Source organism: Melanostigma gelatinosum (assembly GCF_949748355.1).
Source record: "Melanostigma gelatinosum genome assembly, chromosome: 17".
Classification (NCBI taxonomy): Eukaryota; Metazoa; Chordata; class Actinopteri; order Perciformes; family Zoarcidae; genus Melanostigma; species Melanostigma gelatinosum.
The window spans coordinates 8,310,113-8,332,416 of NC_136650.1; the positions used below are offsets into that span (position 1 = coordinate 8,310,113).

The 22,304-nt window shown below is 43.6% G+C and overlaps 2 protein-coding genes across 2 annotated transcripts in view; one reads left to right on the forward strand and one right to left on the reverse strand.

Annotated features, from left to right (window-relative positions):
- osbpl10a (oxysterol binding protein-like 10a) overlaps positions 1–12,017 on the forward strand; it is a 56,136-nt gene extending 44,119 nt beyond the window's left edge. The window contains exons 8-13 of the mRNA XM_079288565.1: positions 4,252–4,401; positions 4,549–5,047; positions 8,093–8,279; positions 9,316–9,498; positions 9,604–9,757; positions 10,362–12,017. Coding sequence (XP_079144691.1) covers positions 4,252–4,401; positions 4,549–5,047; positions 8,093–8,279; positions 9,316–9,498; positions 9,604–9,757; positions 10,362–10,406 — 1,218 coding nt within the window. The 3' untranslated portion in view covers positions 10,407–12,017. The remainder of the gene's footprint in view (positions 1–4,251; positions 4,402–4,548; positions 5,048–8,092; positions 8,280–9,315; positions 9,499–9,603; positions 9,758–10,361) is intronic.
- A 57-nt stretch (positions 12,018–12,074) lies between these two features.
- LOC306791703 (dolichyl-diphosphooligosaccharide--protein glycosyltransferase subunit STT3B) overlaps positions 12,075–22,304 on the reverse strand; it is a 71,587-nt gene continuing 61,357 nt past the window's right edge. The window contains exons 9-16 of the mRNA XM_079288564.1: positions 21,916–22,070; positions 20,664–20,875; positions 19,332–19,519; positions 18,389–18,560; positions 17,724–17,897; positions 16,546–16,659; positions 14,973–15,179; positions 12,075–14,417 (exon numbers count right to left, since the gene is read on the reverse strand). Coding sequence (XP_079144690.1) covers positions 14,343–14,417; positions 14,973–15,179; positions 16,546–16,659; positions 17,724–17,897; positions 18,389–18,560; positions 19,332–19,519; positions 20,664–20,875; positions 21,916–22,070 — 1,297 coding nt within the window. The 3' untranslated portion in view covers positions 12,075–14,342. The remainder of the gene's footprint in view (positions 14,418–14,972; positions 15,180–16,545; positions 16,660–17,723; positions 17,898–18,388; positions 18,561–19,331; positions 19,520–20,663; positions 20,876–21,915; positions 22,071–22,304) is intronic.

The following is a 22,304-nucleotide window of genomic DNA, read 5'->3' on the forward strand; positions in this document are numbered from 1 at the left end:
CTGGATTTTGTGCCGTTGCTTGTGTTCGCCTGAGGCCATCTTACTGTTTTGGAGATGAGATCCAGTTGTATGCAGGTCAAGCCGGTAGCTACCCAGCAATGCAGCGTGAGTGTTTACAAGCTGATGTCGGTGTTCGTGCCTTGGTGTGCCGTTGGTCTTTGCATGTGTTTTTGGATGTGGGCTTACGCTGCATTCACTGGGTGCATTTTAGCAGGAAACATCACTCATCTGAAATGGGAGAGTCTTTTGTTAGCCAGCAGGACTCTCATTGACTCGTACAGCATCCGCAAACGTTTGTGAAATGGGTTTTGAGTTGGTGGAGAAGAAGACCAAGTTTATTCCCACCCTCATGAATAAGACGTCTGACTGAGGTTGTTGAAGTTATGGGTTCAACTTTGTTCTCATGAACCCTTTATGAAGGGTGGGTAACAAAGTGGGTTACTAATGGTTAGTACATGTTACTAATGCTTTATAGATCAGTTGTGGTTCCAACTATTCATAAAGACATTACAAAGTGAGACCAGTGAAACTAAAGCCCACAATATCCACCACAATGTAGCAACGTAGCTCTTGGCTAACCCTCGTTTGTTTTTCTGTCGCTACATATTTTGCATGTTCATATTCATGTAACTTTTCACAGCACGAGCTTGAAAGTTAGTGCTCGCATCCTGCAGCCAGAACAGAGGGCGGTGTTGGGAACTAAAGGAGCGTGTTTGGGTTATCAGCATTTAAGAAACTGAATTCTTGACATCAATAGAATTATTGATGTATGTAACAATTATTAATGATTATTAATATAAACGGGGCACCACCCTGCGAACAGGGACCAATAACCAAACGATAAAACTAAGTCTCATAATTAGTAGTCACTCATAATGTCAATAGTCTGCGTATGACTATACATTCAGTGACAGTGAAGGTTTTTAAGTTCGAGCACCGGCTACTACATACAGTCTTATCAAATACATATGCACAAGTAATCACAGACGACTGCTCCTGAAAGTATAACAGAGTTTATTGAATCAAAATAATAAATGATCAAATCAATTAATATTGCAACCAACAAACGTTATCATACAATTTCATATGCCTAAACTAAAGAATGAATAAAATGGATGAGGGTGTATGTCTGTGTGTGTATGTGTATGTGTGTGTGTGTGGGTCTGTGGGTGAACAGGAAGGAGTCTTACAGCTACGCTAAAGACTACAAAGATGGCGGCGTCGAGTGACGCTGGCCAAAGCGGAGGGGCCTTAAGAACTACAGCTAGAAACTACAAAGATGGCGGAGTCGAGGGACCCGGACAAAATGGCAGAATGGGGCTGCTGTACGTAATTCACGTTTGCCTGGGCAGCACGTGATGTGAGGCGCTCGTTTGAACGAGGTTCCCCAGGGGTGGAACTAGGAGCTATGTGTATGTGTGTTTCGTGAAAGGAGGAAAGAGAAAAAAGGTGGGGGCTCATGAATCAGACTTCTGCGTGCGGTCCGCGTTGTAGTGATAATGGGGGTGTCTGGCGTATCGTACATAACGTGCCGTTGTCGGTAGAACTGCCAGCAGTTATGTACGATAGCCGAGATTCCACACTTCACTCACAGAGCTGATTTAATGAGCAGAGAATACTACACGAAGTATAGTAAAACCAATGAAAAGAAATCAAATAAATCCAAGCAAACAGTCACAGTTAATACACGAATACAGCGGAGCTTCTCTCGTCCGCGAGGAGTTGCGTAATATCTCGATATCACGCGACAGTAATTTAACCAACAAAAACACGGGAATATCAACATATAAATGAATGGCCTGAATTAAACTTAAGTTAATTTAGGCTAAGCTATGCCCAAATGCCAAGAACCTTACTTGTAGATGCTTCGTTGCAACGTGGAAGTGTTTGTGGCAAAGTGGTCCGTCTTCCTCGTCGGGAAGGGGGACAGGGGGGGGGGGCTGCTTGCAGCGCGGCTTTGCAGCGGGCGCTGTGTGTCGCACGGCGTTTGCTGGTGCGGCTTCGGTCCGTTGGCGTGGCTCGGGAGCAAACGCAGACGTGATCTGTCCTCGCTGCAGGGAGGACAGTTTAACTTCGGCTGAGACGACGTGGTCCGTAGGTCTCCCGGTAATCATCGGTCAGGAGAGGAGCGAGGCTTCGTCGGCTCCTCTGTGCCGGTTTGTGCACAAAATAAAAAGAAGCAGAAAGCACTGAACGAATGCTGATGCAGATTCGTTATCGCGGGCTGTTTCGTCCAGCGAAATGGCTCGTGACCTGACAGGGTTTGATGAGGGTTCGAGGGGCTCCCTCGTGGGGGGAAAGCTGGTTCTTCTGTGGCCTGGACGGGGGTGTCTGAGCGAAGAGAGCGTGGTGTGCTTCCTAACTCAACCGAGGTCGAAGGGGGAAAGCAAGGAGGTGTGATCTGCAGGCACTTTTGTTGGACAGTGGTTGAACCACAGGGGTCCTGGGGTCTCTTGGCCTTCGGCCAATGAGGTTGCAGCGGTTACCATGGTTATTTGGGGGGGGGGGGAAATTCACACCCTAGTGTGAAATCCCTTTGCTCTTATCAACTACAAATCAGGATGAGACCTTTGCTTGAAAAAGTTAAGGCCTGATTTTCTTTGTCCACAGCACATGTTTAAGCCACATGGTCAGAGCCCAACAGCGGTAACAAGTTGAAATATGATTCATAAAAATTGCATGCATGTAATGTGGATGTTTTGAGCCATGTTACTGAAGAATACAACAGCCAGATAAAATCCTTCATTTTGTAATAACCAACGTCAGCAAAGATTATTCTGAAACCGGAGTGTTTTGACCTCTCTTCTCATCCTGAACCTGTTGAGCCGTAAATCCAAACACTCTAATGCACTAATTCATTATTGTTACCCACCTCTGGACAAGTTAAACTGCATTAAAACGTCTCGGCCGATGACAAACACGAAGCCCACATGTATCCTCTGAAGGGTTTCCGCTCAGATGCTCCGACCTCTTCAGCCGTAATTTGCTGTCAAGAGCCTCTTTAATTAGTTAGACCCACTGGAATCATAACACCCCCCCCCACGGTCCCCACGGTCCCCACCTCCTCTCCCATCGCTGCTTTCACTTCTATATTTATCGCTCTGCTTCGACAACCAACCAGCTCCAGGGAGTCCCGTGTGTGTGTTTGTCCAAGCATGCTCCCTCGTGTGTGTGTGTGTGTGTGTGTGTGTGTGTCTTTTTGTTTTGGTGCAAATGTGAGCGCGCTCAGTGAGGATGTGCGAGTGGATGTGTGGAGCTTTTTGGCATGCATGCATGCTCTGGTCCTCATGATCTCTCTTTCTTCAGTGCTCTGCGTGGGATGAGTTTCACTTCCGAGTCAGTTCCCTCATTTTGCGTCTTACATACAGGCACATACAGGCTTTGTGTAGTTTTGTGCTGAAGGCTGTTTGAAGCAAAAAGAGGCACTCTGGCTGCTCAAAGCAATGCAGTGCTCCCCATTGCCTTCTGAAACGCTGGAAGTGTCCTTTTGGTATTCATAAGTTGCTTCTGTAACAGGTCCTGGGCCGGCTTCTAACGGAGTTGCGTGACCTTATTGGCATTGACAGCTGACGGCTGGTGTTAGAAAACGGCAGCATCTTCCTCCTCTAGGTCTTCCCAGGTGACGGGTGTCGCAGATAGAATGTAGTTTTTAGCGGTTTCCTCCTTTTTTGCTCCTCGTCACAGGTCGCATATTTCTTGAGCTGCCAGTAAAGAGTGACATTCACCTCTTAGATTGTGTCATTTCAATTCTTTTTTTTAGAGGCTATGAAAATATCTTTTGATTTCTTGGTCTGAAAATAGAACTTTATATTTGAGTGACCTTTGCTAAACCTCCAGTGGCCAAACATCTACCCTTATTATCTCGCCTTTAAAAACAACTGTATATTTTGACCTGTTTCCACATCTTCAGTCGGAGCCAGTGGAGCTTGGAGGTGGAGACAGTTTAAGGCATTGTTGGTTTTTCTGTCTTTTCATGCGATTTATCAAAGAGAAATATGGAATAATGCAACTTAATGCAAATAATGCAACTTCATCCTTTATCAAGTCTAAATGTTTTAGTGTCGTATAGAGGAATAAAAAAGTAGCTCTGAAGGAAAAACCAGATACATTAATGCATTGAACAGGTATTTCAAAGTTGGGATTGTGATATTACAATATAATCCATAACTTGAATCTGTTTACAGCTCACCGTCCACAAATAAGAAACGGAACACAGTGACGCTCCATTGAGCCTTTTCATTGTTTGCATAGCACCACCAAGGGCTGGAAGACATCAACCCCACTGAAGAGGTGACGGACACGGAGGATAACGAAGAGGAGGACCTGGGTGTCCTGGACGACCAGCGGAGCATCATTCTCCACCTGCTCTCCCAGCTCAAGCTGGGCATGGACCTCACACGGGTAAGGCTCTGAAACGGACTGTTACAGATACAAAAATAACGTTTGCGAAATGTCAAGTAAACGTTTTCAGTGTGTGATTTTTAGTTTTCTGAGCCTTTTTCCCTAAAAACAAAAAATCTCATCCCTTCAACTCATTGGGTTGCACAGGTGGTGTTGCCTACCTTCATTTTGGAAAAGCGATCACTGCTGGAGATGTACGGCAACTTCATGGCCCACCCTGACATGTTCCTGTCCATCACAGCGGGGGCCACGGCCGAGGACCGGATGGTGCGTTTTGTCGAGTACTACCTGACCGCCTTCCACGAGGGGCGGAAAGGTGCCGTAGCCAAGAAGCCCTACAACCCCGTGCTGGGGGAGACCTTCCACTGTTCCTGGGAAGTGCCTCGGGACAAAGTCAAACCTTTGGTCAGGTCCAACCAGGGGTCCTCTTGGGAGCCGAGCAGGGCCCCCAACAACCCGCAGCAGGGGGACGAGTCGCCAGAAGACTGCTACAGAGTCCGGTTCGTGGCCGAGCAGGTGTCCCATCATCCACCAGTGTCTGGGTTCTACTGCGAGTGCCGGGAGAAGAGCATGTGCGTCAACGCCCACGTGTGGACCAAGAGCAAGTTCATGGGAATGTCGATAGGAGTGTCCATGGTGGGAGAAGGTGAGCTTATGATATACATCACACTCTTCCCCCTGTTCACTCACTTTACGTTGACTAAATGTATTACATGCATCAGTGGATCGCTGTCACTGATTTATAAGTGATGTATGTGTAAGGATAAGTTTGATGTTGTAGCTGGTTGAGCTAGTTTTGAATACTTTAAATGCTGTTTAGAGATTAATTACAGATTCATTTAAAAGTAATTGGGAACTAAAACTGTCAGTTGAATGCACAATGTTTGCCTCTGAAGGCAGTGGAGTAAGTATAAAGCTAGAAACAATAAATCATTTCAATAAAATGACTGAGCAATACTATTTTCCAGGTGCTTTAAATTACAATATTAACCTCTGCTTTGTTTGAGCAACCTGAAACATATGAGCAGCAACAATGCTGCTCATATGTTTCAGGTTGTTCTGCAAATGAAATAGATTTATTCAGTGTTGATGAGGATTTTGCTGGTGACCGCTGTTGCGCACCACATTTCATGCTTTCTGCTGCCTGGTGCACGTCATCATGACTCGTGTGTCCTTGAGTTTTGCAGTGTTATGACCGGTAATGTCGGTGACTATGTCGTCTGTTTTTACGCTGCCTTATGAATACAGTAAATTAATAGCAGAGTCTATTTAGGTATATCGCTATGTTTTATGTATTTATCGAACCTTTATTTACACAGGATAGGTTGGCTGAGCATACACGCTATTTTACAGCAACGTCCTGTTAACAGTCAAATGAAATTACAAGAACAAAGCAACAGGGACTGACAAGCGTATAATTACAACAGAAATTCCAGTGTGTGAAGTACAGAAAGCAACAGTTGAACACAAAATATATGATGTTCAACTTGATATAAGTCACTTTGCCCTAATCGTTACAACTGTAAAAGCAATTCATGCCTGAATGGCTGTAAATACTGCACAATTATGCATTAATGAGATGTAAAAAGACACTTAACAGACCCTTACTGTGATATCCTAAATATAATACAAACTACCAAAATGACCTTTGAGTTGATTAAAACAAGAACACTGCCCTTTAATCACAGCTCACCTCTTGTAACATAGATGAGTTCACAAAATGTGAAGTAAATTCTGTTTAAAACAGCACTTTTAATACGAGCAGCGTCGTGTCCTCTCCCGTGGCAATCAATGAGCCGGTCCTCTCCGTCAGCAGCACCGTTACACCACCTCCAGCCCAATCGACTGAATGTGGATCCATGAACCGATTCACTGAGACAACACAGCCTTCTCAGGCTCTGCTGCACCTCTGACCACCTGTCGGCCGGTAATGACGCAGCAGTGCAGAGAACATGGTGACCCTCAACCCAGGAAGCATTGATTGCTGGATATGTTTTTGCAATGGCTGCTTTCCTAAAAATAAGTTGATGTCGTATTTGCTGTATGGAAGTGGTTGTTGTTCATTTATTTTATCCAGTCTTTAAAATGGGAGTCGGTACCAATAGTACTGCATGTTTTTATTTCATTTCCATAGTAAGGGTCACACATCGATGGCCTGGGTTAGTTGGTGAGCTTTAGAGGTGCTGCTGTGGGGATTTAGTTCCCTTTGGACAGAGCCAGGCTAGCTGTTTCCCTCTGTTTCCAGTCTTTGTGCTAAGCTAGGCTAGCCAGCTGCTAAGTGGTATCGTCATTTATCGTGCAGACATGAGTGTCAGTCCTCTCATCTAACTCTTAGCAAGAAAGTGAATAAGCATGTTATTCTCTCTGCGATATTGAAGTTAACTGCATTTAGGGAAATATTGTACTTTTTACTCCCCATATATTTATTTGACAGTTAGTTACTTTCATTGAACACATGATTAACTTGTGAAATATGATGCACTTTTCTAGATTAAAGGCTATGCACAGCCACATCGCTGTTTCCTTTAGTTATTGTGGTTCATCAGACCTACTCCGGTTGTAATAAGAATGCTAAAGTTGTAACTTGCCTTACAACAAAAACAACAGGAGACAAAAGATCAAACCCACTATGTCCACTTCACCCTGGGAAAAGGTTTAATCATGCAAAATGAGTGAAATGAATACCTGAGGGTGGATCGTGGGTATGCAGGAACTAAAACACTCGACTGTTTATAATTTATTATAACAGCTCCATCCTGTCCAGCTACATTGAGACGATTCAGTGACGTCCTACATTGACACAGAGCTCCTGAAGTGTATTTGTCAGAACGTTCTCTATAGTGGAGAAATGTCTACCTGAGCAGAGAATGAAGTCACTCTCCCTCTGTGTGTGTTTTAATCCAAGCGTCTCCTTGCTTTAACATTGCCTCACTGGCCGTGCATGTACATGTGAGCTACTGAACCACGATGGAGTTTATGGAGTTCAGCCTTGTCGGCATTTTGCAGTGAAACAAAGCTGCACAAGTGGTCTCTTGTAAACATGTGGTCACTGGTCATGATATAAGAACTGAAAGCCATTCATGGACGTGTGAGGTGATGTTCATGACAAAATAAAGCCACTTATAGACTGAATGAATGACGCAGATGATGTTGATCATGAGCGTTAAGTATAATAGCTTCAAACTAACTGCCGAAAGGAGATATTAACTGGTTTGTATCATGTTCTTCACAGTGAGTTAGTTTTGCTGACTACTTTGCATTAATGTGACAGAAACCAATTATTGCCTCCAATCAGGTTGAATCATGCGTCTGTTGTTGTTGCCTCTACACACAGGACATGGAAACTCCATCAACCTGCGCTGAACTAATCACACGAGTTACGATTGCTGCTGTGATGGCCGCTTCAGTGTTGAAAACAATTACATTCTTGCATAATATTAACGATATACGAGAGCTCCATAGAGTGCCTCGTCATTACATTGAAGTAAAATGTTTATCTCGAATATGTACACATTTGTACTTGCTGTGTTCTACAAGTGCACAATGAAAATCATTGACGGGGGCTATAGCTTAGAGAGAACCTCGACACGTCAGCCCCATACATTGAATTAGCGTGAAATACGTTTGATTATACATTTGCATCTGAAGACTGGTTTGAACCCGAACCCTACTTCTTCTTTTCTCCTTGCAGGGGTACTCCGTCTCTTAGAGCACGACGAGGAGTACGTCTTTACGTTGCCCTGTGCCTACGCCCGCTCCATCCTCACTGTGCCCTGGGTGGAGCTGGGGGGCAAAGTCTCCATCAACTGTGCCAAGAGCGCCTACTCTGCCACCGTCACCTTTCACACGAAGCCTTTCTATGGAGGGAAGGTACACCGGTGAGTGTTTCCCTGCCTGTTGTACGTCGAAAAATATACTGTGTCACAGTATAGTATACGTGGGAAAGAGCTTAAAAGTCATAATATAGCATGTTGAAAATGTATAGTATGTCGAAAAATACAAAGTATAGCGTGTTAAAAAAAGACACTGTAGCATGTTGAAATGTCATGTCAAAAACGTAATTTAAACATTAAGGTATAATATGAAAAAAATAGTGTTTTGAATATGAGTATATTGAAGAAAGTCATATGAGTCAAGGATCATTTGTTGTCATTATGCAACAAAACAACAGTAGTGCATTCCTGTGGTGCATCTTTTTAATTTGCAGGAGGAATATAAATGGCAGCAACAATTCTCTGCCAGATAATAGTCAACTTAACATTAAAAACTTATCAGGAAAACATTGTTCATCAACTTTGACTGAGTTTCAGCACACAGCATCACCGATGTAAACTCAGAGTGATCGATGTCTCTGTAAAGATGTGGGCTCAACAGTCACCGACCAGCCTTTGCTGCGTTCGCCTGAAGTCTTATTTTCTTGCGACCGAACAGCAGACAGCCAGGAGCAGGCTGGGGACTGGAGTAGCCTGAGGCCCTTGCTCGGTCAGCTTAGCTTCCATCATGTTCTCTCTGGGGAAGAGTGGTCGGCCGTGGCCGACGGTCATCTCAAGGTCCACTGCACTTAAGCCCCAACACTTTCTCCGATGCTGATGAATGTATTCTCTTATATGCCATGAGTGCTGCTGTATAAACACAAAAAAAAGTTATGAAAATTCATAGTATAGCATGTTGAATTAGTCAGAAAAAGTCATAGGAAATCATAGTATAGTACACGCATGTCGAAAAACAAGTTACGTATTACGAAATCTTTTTCAAAAAGTCAACTTATAGTATGTTTACACCGAAAAGTAAAAAAAGTCACATCTTACAAAAATGTCACGACATATGCCATGCAAGCGTCATTGATTGTCATAAATATGTCTTAGTACAGTATAGTACTGTATGTCATAGAAATGTAACGTCTGCCTTCCTCAGAGTGACGGCAGAGGTCAAACACAATCCGACCAGCACCATTGTGTGCAAAGCTCAGGGCGAGTGGAACGGCACCCTGGAGTTCACGTACAGCAGCGGGGAAACCAAAGTGATCGACACGGCCAAACTCCCAGTCACCAGGAAGAAGCTGCGGCCTGTGGAGAAACAGGGCAGGACAGAGTCCAGGTGAACATGAATTCCCACCGACCTAATGTCATCTTCTTAATATGTAGAGTGTTGCTGGATGTGTGCGACGTCATCTGCTTGTAAACGTAAACGCTGTGATCGTAGGCGGTTATGGCAACACGTCACCAAGTCGCTGAAGGAAGGGAACATCGACGAGGCCACGGAGCACAAACACCGACTGGAGGAGCGACAGCGAGGGGAGGAGAGGCAGAGAGCAGCCGATAACGAACCCTGGACCCCCAAATACTTCACTAAGGAGGTACGGAGAAGGGAGATGAGCTGCTCAGAGCAACCCTGTAGCAGGGTGGTATGGTGGTTCACAAGCAGTTAGCCAGGCTGTGTCCAAAATCACCTCCCATTCACTATATGCTGCTGTATTTAGCATTATCGCAGTCCTACTCTGCTAACCTAGCGTTAGCCTTTTGCTTAATATTCTTACAAATTACACCCAATTAATGATGAAACATGTTTTGGGAGCAGTCAGAATTGACACCATAAGAAATTGTAAATGAATGCTTTAAAATACGTTGCATGAATAATCTTTTTAATGTATACAGGCAGCAGTTACAAGTTTAAATACACGTCGTTAACGTAACGTTATCTTGTTTCACAATTAAATGTGTATTTCGTGTTTGAATTAGCAGGCTAATCATAAGTAAAATGGAACGCGAGGTCAACTTCATCCACGTGCATCACCGTTTGGATTTGGTTGTGTTTTCTATATTTTTATTTTCTTGTGTCCACATTTTAGTGATGAATGCTCACTACAGAGCATCTCTGAGGGAGGAAACAGCGATCACCTAAAAATCTGTCGTCATTCTCAAAGGCACCCTGACATAAAACATGTCTTTCCACACGTGCAGGGAGACAGTTGGATCTACAACAGCCCGCTGTGGAAGTCGACCTGACAGCAGAACAACGCTCTCTTCTGATGGGCAATAACAGAGAGCCCTCATCTCCACGCGGAGGTCAGAGGTCAGGCAGTCGAGTCCTCCAGAGACAATATGGAGACACAAACAGGAAGCGAGCTCCACTGTTATAACCAAGCTGCTGGTTGGAGCTCTGGGCACAGAAGTACATTTTTATATACAGTTAATAGTATTTCTATTTTTCACCTTGCCAAGGCCTTTTTTGCACACGCACAGTAATGAAGTTTGCCACTGGTGTTTTACTTTTTGTTTTCTCAGACTTCGTCAACGTTTGGTTTCAAGCTTTTAGTTTGTAAGGCAGCGTTAGAATGAATCGATACACGTTCGTGAGGAGTATGAAGCAATTTTACCATAGAAATAAATTCATTAATTTAGTTATGGGGTTTGTAAGAGATAACACGTAACCACATTTAAAATGACCAGTTAAACACATATATATATATATACATGTATGTATGTATATGTATATATAATCTTAATAGTACATTAGTGATTTACTAGAAAGTAAAGGTTCTGATTGTTTTGTGTCACTATGAATGTACATTCGAATGGTATGCTTTTCCATCTTGTACTGTAACATGTGCTTTACCTTCTTATATTGCCACGTTGCGCCATTTCAAGTATTGCACCCGCATATCAAACGCTTTCCATTACTACCTCTTCTTCAGCTACTCGAGCCAATTAGTCTCTTTTTGTCCGAAAACACTGGTTTGTTCGTTGCAAAATGCTCCTCGGTCCTCTTGTTGTTGTTTTCGTATCCGTGCCTCCCGAAGTTAATGCTTCACCTTTGGTCGCCTGTGGTGATGAATATGGAGGCTCGCAGAAACACAATCACATTCTCCCATCTGGAGTTCGCTGGAAGGTTGCCTCTGAAGATGAGCGGATAATCGAGCAGAATGGCAAACACTGGGAGCCTGTCGGCCAGAAAGGGATTACGCATTTGGGTCATATTACTGTGGTGCTTCGATCTTCTCATGTTTCACAAACTACGTGGTCAATTTTCAAACCGAAGTAAAGCCGATCTGAATAATGAGCAGCATGTCCACTTGTTCTTCACCCACACTTCTTTAAGGCCTTATTCTTTTTTCACAAACATCTCACTGCTTGCTTTTAGTTCAATTTTCAATAGTATGAGTATTTAAAAGCCAGGTGAATTTACCAGATGCCTATTTGTAGCGTATGTCATGACAGTATAGACAACAAACCATTTAGAAATACTGTTTCATGAAACTAACCTTTTTTTAAATGATATCCAGACTCACTGAAGTAGAGTGATTGTCCATTAATAAAGACCTTCAATCTGTTTGTAAATGAAACATGTCTTCTCATGATGTCCTGAGTGTACATCTGTTAGAATGTTGGTCAAAGCAGGAAGTTGTTTGAGATTATTTTGTTCTAATAAATGCTAAAGATCGCATTATAACTTGTCTAACATCAGAATGAAAAGCAAACTAGCTAGATGTTTGCTTTTCGTCTGAACATTACATATGATGTACGAGCATGTTACCACGATGCGAACGTCTTCAGCCAATGCTGCCATCAAGTGGTTGCTTTCTGTTGAAACCCAGATCTGCACAGGAACAATATCAACACACTGAATGTACTGTACATTTGTAATTTTTGGTTCAAAATGACAACTTACACGTTTTCATTAAAGTGTATATTTAAAGATGGCTGAACAGAACAATGTAGAAATGTAAACTTTGAAGGTGGAGGGATTTCATCAAAACAAAAAGGTGTTAAGGACAGACTGCACTGAGCTACTAAAATGATTCGACTTAGTAGAGGAAGGAACCGTTCTGCCGCTCCTAATCGACACAAAATGAAAACGTAAGAGGGCAACAAACTGTACATCACATTAAGGCTCGGTCTGAACTCTCCTCTCGACTGATGAGAAATCAGAAGGTAAATGGTGACAGTCAAGTTGCAGACAATACTTTTTAAAACGTGTAACGAAAAACAAACGTGTGACAGTACAGCTGTGTGATGCGTTAGTCTTTCTATGTCACTTGTTTGATAAAAAGTTACTGAAGCGTGCACATACAGAAACACCTTTAGTGTTTAGAGAACCCAGATGGATGAAGAACAGTGCCCATAGAACAAGAGGTCAAAGGTTACGGCTCATCAGAGCTGTGTCCCAACTGCATACTATACAACCTGAAACAATTAGGAGATTAATCCATAAGTTAATTCATCTTTCAATGTTAACAGTTGATTGGGTTTTTTTCAAGGCAGAAATACCAAAAATTCACCACTTGCATCTTTGCAAATGTGAATATTTGCTGTCCATCTTCTATACAAACTAAATGTCCGCTGGGAACGGCCGGGAATTCTGATTTTTTCTTTCTTCCTTTTTATATTTTACGAACTAAATAAAGAAGTAAAGAAACCGATAAATCAATGACAAAATGATGGTTCGCAATACTACTACTGTGCATACGAATATTATCAAGAATACACTACATATAACTAGTGTATTACTAGATATAACTAGAGTTCTTCTTCCATGGAACAGATACAAGGAGCACGAGATACATCACGTCTAGTATACTTACTAGAGCTGAACTTATTAGTCGATGGACAGAAAATTAAAGGGCCGCTCCACCAATTTAAAATCACATTAGAGAACAGCGGTTAAGTCTAAAGTGGGACTTAGTCTTAAATGCAGTGTGGAATCAGGACACAGCTCTGAAGTACAATAAAGACTGTCGTCGGTCCACCGTCGTCTCGGACAAGGATGGACGTTTCTACCTTTCCTCGTCTCAGTTGTGTTTTCTAGTCTCAGTTTCAGTGCTCGAGTACCAACTACCCCCCCTTCACAGTTCACCAGTCTATTCCCAGTTCCCCATTGCCTCAGTCTGGTCGAAGCACCCGACCCGCTGCGTTGATACACGATGAGCTGCAGACGGTCACAAAGTATCGAGGCGATGGTGACCAGCGATGAGGCACGAGGCTCTGCACACTGCACTAGAGCGCTCCCTCTGCAGGAAGGGAGGCCTAACACATGATCACTGCTTTCTACACACCATTGCTTGCTTCTGTTTTAAAATCCCTAAGCACCAGAAATGTACAATCTATGCCATTTATGAAAAAAGGGGGTGTTGCAAAAATTCATTCATTCTTCCAACAAAATCTCAAGCCCCTCTGTACAAGCATTATTGCATTCACTGATCTATTTGCGGTCATACAAACCAAACAAAGAAAGTAAGAGAACTGACAACTGCATATTTAAAAATCACCACAATAATCCAATATATTATCATCCGTTTAGACTTATTCTTTACACAACATATTTACATATTAGGCCAATTTTTTTTTCTCTCTAAAGAATTTGTTGAAAAAGAAGGTCGGGGAGCAAGGCAGACACAAAGGAGAGGACGATGATACAAAGGTTCATTCTACAGACGGGCTGTGCGTAGACGGTGACGTTCCTCCATGCCACATACAGTCCTCTGTACACGCGTCAGGAACAAGTCCTCAGCTTTCACTCTCAGTAATGAGTTCACATGTGCCGTGGAGCAAGGTCGATGGGTCTTTGGTGCAAATGTTCCTAGTCTCTCTCCCCCCCCCGAATCCCCGCACTGATAAGCAGTTAATTAAACGTACCACAAAAAGTTAATCGACGCCGAACCAAGCAGAGCAGCCATATGCCTCGCCACACATTCAAGTACAAAGTAAAAAAACAGACAACCCAGAAAACACAAAAAAAAACGGGAGAAATTAAGCAAGACGAAAGGTCCTCGGGATTTAAACGGTTCTGCAGCTAGCCAGATATGACACTTCCTCGACACACGGGGGCGCTCTACTGAGACGCGCTTGAGACAGAGTGCCAGATAAACGGCCCCTGTGTTCTTCTTCATTGGTTGTTAAGAGGTTTCTTCGCAGTTGTTTTGCTGGAAGAGTTCATCGTCGCCGTTATTTCTTTTGGAGTTTCTTGCCTTTCCTCAGGACCAGCTTGTTCTTGACGTATCCTCGCTTCCTCTTGGCAGTCTGGTTAAAGCGGCAGAAGAAAGAAAATAATGTGTTCTCTAAAATCATTTTTCATCTTGGATTCAAACAACTTGCATATCACTTCTGTAGAATCAACTCATATGATCGAATGACTGTGACTGAATATGTTGATTATGAGAGCCACTCAGCTTCAATATGTGTATAAAAATAAGCACATACTGACTACACTGGAGCATATGCTCTGGTTTATTAGCAATGGAGAGTTCTTTATCATCACATAGTCATTTGAGTGAGTAAATTATTGGTACGGTCACTTTGCTATGCTGGTTACAGCCTCTGTTTATACAAAACACATTCATTTTGTCTTTGAGACCAAAATAAACAGAATAAAATCTGGTAAAACCCTGTACTACGAGGCATCGTCAGACTTTATTTCACACACACACACACACACACACACACACACACACACACACACACACACACACACACACACACACACACACACACACACACACACACACACACACACACACACACACACACACACACACACACACACACACACACACACACACACGATGTATCCGTTACCTTTTTGGAGGTGTACTTCTGCTTGGGCATCACACCGCGAAGCTTGTGGTCCAGCGGCTCCCTGTTGTCCAGGTTCTTGACCTTGTAGATCCTCACCAGCCAGTGCTCCGAGGTGAACGCCTCCTCCAGGTGCTTGAACGTGATGTCCTTGTTGCCGATCTCGGCGTTGCGCGTCCGGTCGAAGCCAGGAGGCGTCCGGAAGTCCAGCTGGGAGACGGATAAGGTTGTCTCGGTTAAAATGTTGCACGTAGACGTTTGTTTGGAGTTTCTCCTCATCCAAAGCAAGGGTCAAAGAAATTTAGTAATCTGACATTGGGCTATGTAGACGAAATTGACTAGACTTGCAAAAAGCTTTTTTTGGTTGAAAAATAATTGACCAATCTCCCAAAATATCAGTTACATGAAAGGACTTAGAATTTAGAGACAAGGTCACAAAATGTAAAAAGTTGGATAGCTCTTTGATTACAGTGCAGCGTTTGAACTCACAATCTCTCGTTCCCATTATTCGACTGGAGAAGCCTTCACTGTGTCCTTCCCACATTTGATTTTGCCCTCATCCCCTCTATTCTCAAAGATCCACTCCCTACTTTACCCCTCCAGACTGCTCCGTCTCTCTTTATGTTCCACGTTCTCATCTCCTGTACGCCTTCAGAGGACACAGCGTGAGGCATGTTAAAACTATTAGTCACAATAGTTTAGTCCGTCGCCGTGCATTCACTCGTGCTGTTCACTTCATTTAAATGTCAAGAAAAAAAGATAAATGAGTTGGTTTTTGGAGAGATATTCTTTCTATTCCGTATTATGCATCGTCAGCATTATCCGTTCATCTCCACTACAAACTGTATCCTCAGCCATCTCCTTATCGCTCTCTTCCTGATGTAATGTAAGCCTGTTTCCACTTGTCACATCCTGTTTTCGTAAACCTAATCTACCCTCCCTATCCTCCCTCCATCTTTTTCTCCTCGAAACAGCGCTGTCAGCCACACACAGCGTCGGCTGAGTCCGTCTACGCATGGCGGCTGCATTGATTCTCCCGTCTTTGCCGAGCTGTTGGCCGGGCTACAGCGGGGATGTAAGCACCTGGCAAAAAAGATCTCTCTCATCTCTCCTCTGCTGTCTGCCAGAAGTAGCCCTGGAGCATTTGAAAGATTCCGGTAATCCCTCATATTCCTCCTCCAGACTTCATACCCCCCTCACCCCACCCCCCCAGCCTCCTCTCCGATCCTCAGGAGCTCCCCAAGGCATCTCCTTAAATCCTCTTCCGCCTGTCTGTCAGCCAACTCTGCTTTTAAGATACAATTGCAAGAAGATTTACACCTTTGGTGGCGACAGCTGCTTGTTATTCTCTGGTAAAGCTGCATAGAACACAGTAATAGTACTTTTTATTTCGCTTCTTCAGTGATGGCAGCTGCTTGTTACTTTCTGATCTTTGCTCAAAACTGGAACTCATTTAGTTTCCCGTTTAGTTTAGTTTACCTGGAAAAAATGACTAAGACCTGCACAGTTGTAGAGGTTTTTCCTTAGTTCCTTAGGCACAGAGCGAAAGAGTCTTTGATTAGAAATCTCTCCTCACCTGCATTTCACCAAATCGGTAGTAGGACATCTTATACATGAGGCAGTTGAGCAGAGTCGGTGAACCGGCCTTATCCACTCTGAACTCTCCCTGAGGGGTGAAGTAGTCGCTCTCCTAAAGAAGACAAGGATCAGGTTATGAGAGGATGAGGTCCAGACGAGTAGATGGTGAAGTCATTCAGCAGAACATAACAGAAGACAACGAAAGAGGTGGATACTAACTGAGGAGGCTCGCATAGGGCATGGTGGATACAAACTATGTATTAAATCACTTATGTTAAATAAAAACCTCTGTGCTCACAAAAACATAAAAAAATAGTTTGTAAACTATTGTCCCACACTAGTTCAAAAATCACTGATTTTACAACTTCAAATGTTAAACAACAGCATGTGAAACAAACTAGATATACGGTGTTGTTACTCATTAGGAGGTGCTGTTGGGCAGATTTTGTTGAATTCTGACAGAACCAGGCCATAACCGTTTCTACTTGTTTCCGGTATTTATGCTAAGCTAAGAGAACCATTTGCTAACTGTAGCTCCATATTTGCCCCACAGACATTAGAGTGAAATCAATCTTCTCACCTCTCGTCAAGAAAGCGAGTGTTTTCCTCAAACTGTTACACAACTACTTGAACTGTTGCTTTAAGTGCCCTGGCTACAGTCGACTTGCTCCAGGAAGATTTCTTAAACGTCGCGCAATCGAGACGCCCGGTTCTGTGATCAGGGTTGTGGATTCGATAAACGTGGCTTCCTTGGTTGGATTTCTCTTGGAGAACACAGATTCGGTGGCCGTGTATCGTGTGAAGGGTAACCTGGTTCAGATCGGCTTTTTACTTCTTTGTGCATGAGAAAGACTTCAGGAGTCCGGCTAACACCTCAGCTACAGATGACGGTAGGGAGAACTGACAGCTCAAGAACATCAGCGTAGATTTTGACAAATGAAAATAGTTTTGCGGTGGAGCAAGTGCGCAAAACTTTGCGTAAATGGAGCCGCGGCGAGCTGCGTTTAAATCAAGCAACATGTCGTTTAGCCCGTTCGCTGACGCACGGAGCAAGTTAGGATGTCTTCATTGTGAAAAACAAACAATCCGATGTTGGCTCGTTCACATTGATTTCGCAGCTGTGTGAGCGCATGCAACAAGAGAAAAGCTGCAGTGACAGGCAGGCCTCACACTCACCCTGATGTCCTTTGGGTGCTCTCCCTCCGCGATCCTCACCATCCACAGGAACTTGTTTATATCGTCTCCCGAGTAGCCGATCACTCCTCCGAAGATAATCAGCACGTAGTCCACATCCAACGACCTCATGATTGTGTAGGCTGCGCTCTCGTTGGAAGACATGGCTTTCCCCACCTGGAAACATCCGTGCAGAACGACAAGTTTCATTTGTTGTTTCACAAGACACGATGCTTCAAATACAGCAAGAGGAATTATTAAACAGAGATCCATCTTGCACCTTCTGTAATTATATTTCCTGTGGACAGATGCTGAAGTGACAACAGGCAGCAGGTATAAAGCAAGAGAGAAGAAAGCTAGGGGGCTTTTAACTAAAAGACAAAACAACATTTGTGTACATTTGGCAGCAGAAATGAGAAAAAAAAACCATCAAACCCACAGAATCTGACAGCAATTAACTGAAATCCCCCGACAATGTAAATTCAATGGGAAAAGTTGAAGCAAACAAGATTATCTGGCTTGTTGGAAGGAGCGGTTTTATACTATGTGGCAGTTATTTAGAAAATGCACTGACGAGCTCGCTATTCACAGAAGACATCTTGTACGAGGCATGTGCATGGATCAAAACAGGACGAGAGCGATGGAGATGAAGGCTAAAACAGACTCACCAGCGCTATGTGACTGTTGTTCCATGTGTTGTTGTCGACCAGCGTGGTCCTGTTGGCCATGCCGGCTATCTGGTAACCGTAGTCCCACCACGACATGACGCGGGCGTGCTCGCCTGTGTTCTGCCTCAGCCAGTAGTAGGCCTCCCTGAAGTCATCCAGGATGTTGCGCGTCCTAACAAGGAAAACACGGTTGACAGGTAACAGTGTTGACAGGCGTATGGCTGCGGAGGCTAATAATATTTCTGTTGAGACTTTGAATCAGAAGGGCAACAACCGCTGAAAATAGAGCATCCGTGCATAATAAACTCGAGGGGGGGGGGGTTAAAAACATACGCTCATGTCCTAAATTTACCTCGAGGAGGACCTAAAAGCAAGCAACCAATTAGTTGTAGGGAAGGTGTGTGTGTGTGTGTGTGTGTGTGTGTGTGCGCGTGCGTGTGCGTGCAGATATGTGGGAGAAGAAAGAGCAGAATGACAGCTATGCTGCTCCCAGCAGCACAGCTAAAACCATTGTCTGAGAGCTGCCGTGGTTCCATTAATAGATTCATGAAGACTTGCATCAACCATTTAGTCTTGGCCTTTCAATATTTCCTCCCTAATGCTTAAAGAGAATAATTATGGCTGGAAAGAATATCAAGAGAGAATAATATATCGGCTTTTTTTTTGTAAATTCAGAGACGATCGACTTCTGTCACGACAATAAGTGAAGCAATCACATTAAAGCTCACAGGTGCACATATCAATATTTCCACAAACCTCTGATGAAATATTCATGCGCTCCCTCGATCCTGCACGTGTTCCTTTGCATGAAAGGTTGAGCAATCAGTTCTTCTGAGTTGTGAATTATTACTTGAAACTTTGGCTCCTCGCCATCCAACGTCTGCTTCCACATTACAACCGCAGTGTGTGTGTGCGCGTGTGTGTGCGCGTGTGTGATGCGTACCCGTCGTTGTTGTATGAGGCCAGCACCACACTGGGACTGGAGTAGGCGTTGCTGGTGACCCAGGTGCAGTGGACGGCGAACATCATCAGCAGCATCAGCATGAGCATGGTGACGATGGACTTGATGTTGGGGCCCAAACCCTCCTCGGCCTTCTCCTGCTCAGACACGTGTTTGCGCACCTTACCGGCCTGCGGGGGGAGACAAACACTGTTGTGACGGACAGGAAACAGCCTGCAGAGTTTTCGGGGAGATGAATTATTGAGTGGATTAACGTTGAATGAACTAATTGGGCAAAGTATCTTACATCATCCTGATGTTTTCTGTGCTGTTTGTTAATAGAAATAAGACTTTAAATAAAGGTTAACAGACAATTCATAACTAATATCGGGGGAACATTTGGTGAACATGAGCGGTTGATGACATTGGATTAATTGCTTGATAAACGAAATGCGAGACGGTTGTATGCTGGCCCAAAATGTACCTTTTTCTCCCGTTTGTGTGTTTTCTAGTTTGTTTGTTTTTTTACTTTGTACCCGAATTTTCACTGTAAATGTTTTATATAATGTTTTACTTTGATAATAATCAAATACATTCAATATCAGTCTCAAAACTCTGTGTAATCTCAATGATTTATCTATTTCTGACCTCAGAACCATAATTTTTTTTAACTTGCATTGTTTATATCAGCCTGCAGACTTCGATTCCTCTATTATTGACACATTACTACTTTTTTCAACGTGTTTTTTAAACTATCAGCAGAAATATTTCACACAATTTGTATCACATTGTGTGAAATTTGTATACAGCTTGCAGGAACAGCAAAGCTTACAAGTTTATCCAAAATGTCCATCACAGCTTTTCCCCCCCACCAGCGCAGGACAGCAACGATGTGTAACAAGCCCCGTCACCATAAACAGACGTCCAACATTGGCATCTTGATGTTTAAAAATTGGCTTAAATGCGTCATTTTTTTTGAAGCATCCGTTACTTTCACAAAATTGTTGCACGAGCTACATTTTTATATCTCAGCAACACTTCTCAGAGACAGCTATTTGTGGGCAACACATGAAACGTTGTGATTAAGAGGTGGACTGGAATAGACAACAGCAGTGGGATTAACACTCCACCAAGTGAGACGGCTCAAATTATGAGAAGCGCATCAAACAGCTGCAGCTGAATCACAGTTTACCCAAACTGGCACGCTAAACTGGTGGGGAGTGAGGGAAGCTGACAGACATGCAAGTGATGAATCCAAACTGCAGCGGTCTGTACAGTCAGTGATAGTTTTCTTATTTGATGCACATTTCTACGATCATTCCGTCCCGTCTTGACCTTGTCATAAAGATTCCCAGAATTCCTCTTGTCGTCCTCGTCGCTGCTGTCTTCAGCGAGTGGTTTCTCCCTCTTCGTGTCGTCTCCCATGTAATGCTCAAAGACGCTGGAGAAAGCCACCGCGGACAGCATGCACACCACCGGCGTCAGTGTCAGCATCAGACGCACCATCACACCGGCGAAGTAGACGGCGCTGATGGCGTACAGGGCCACTGGAATGAAAACAAGAGAGGGGGGGACAAAGTAGACAAAGGTCAGACGAGGAGAAAGACGGTGAGAATGTAAAGGACGGAGGGAAAGGGCCGGTTTTTGCGAGGACGAGAAATTGAGTTGTAACGCAGCATCGTCAGTCTGTGTCGGCTCTGAAGAGCTCAAACCCGAAACGGAGAGAGAGAGCGCTGGCTGCTTTCCTCCGTCCTTGAAAAGTGCCGACCCGGCTCAACAGGTGCATGGCTAATCAATAGCTGTAATTGGCTGATTAAGTCTGAGGGAGAAACGGGTTGCTGAAAAACTGTTCTCGCGCTCAAAAGGTTCTCTGCCCTTGATCTTCCTCCGCACAAATAAAAGTTCTGTTTGAGTGTTTTTCTTTCAGGCAGAGGGGAAGCTGAGTGAGCGTGACAATATCGGAAACAAGGACGATACTATAATGAGGATGTTTCCTAATCTACACTCTCTCTTAATTTGACTTATTACAAACCGTTTAGTAACAGTGCATGTGTATTATAGCGCACACTTAATAAAGCAGCTAAATGACGGCGACAATTACAGATTAAAGGACTACATCAGTAAAACTGATTACAAATGACAGTGACGGACAGACTGCCACTTTCAAGTCTGATATGAATATGAAACTCTCCAGATTCGATCATCAGCACAAAAAAAACAACCGTGTGAGAAAATATTAGAATATTTGATAAAGAAATTCAGCCTGTGTACAGTACATGCAAGCATAAGGTTGGAAGCTGACTCCAATTCCCACTGTGCATTGTGGTAAAAACAAAAATCCAATCACAGAGCTTTAAATGATGTTCGTCACACTGCTTGCATGGCCATAAACATGACTTCTGTGAAAGAAATTGAACATGAATGAAAATATAAATCTAATTTGCTGGCATAACCCTATAGGATTGCTACATAACCTCGGAGGGTCCTGTGTTTACATGATAAGTAACACTGAGGATGTCATTAAAGGAGAGAGGTGAGTAATGGAATTTAAAGCTTTGAGAGCATTAATCAAACAAAACGCTCCTACCAAACACTCGTTCGTCATTGATGTTCTTGATGCAGAACCAGAGGCCTGCTGGGAACGTGCAGACCAGGATGTGGAGGTCGAAGAAGAAGGAGACCCACGTCGTCGGCTGGTGCTCAGACACCGACGCGATGATGGGGATGTGGATCTTGGCGTAGCTGGAGACGGAGAGAGGAATGAGAAGGGGAGACACGGGCGGGATGTCATGTTGGGAGTGTTCAGACAAATTACACATTAGATCCTCCTGATTAACTCCAGAATTATGAAGGCGGGAAACAAAACAAATGTTTTTCTGATCTGCGTGCTCGCTCTTTATTCATCGCGGGACTTATACACAGCAGCTTCTACACAACTTTAAATATCTCTCACCAGAGTGTTTAGTGAGTACAGCT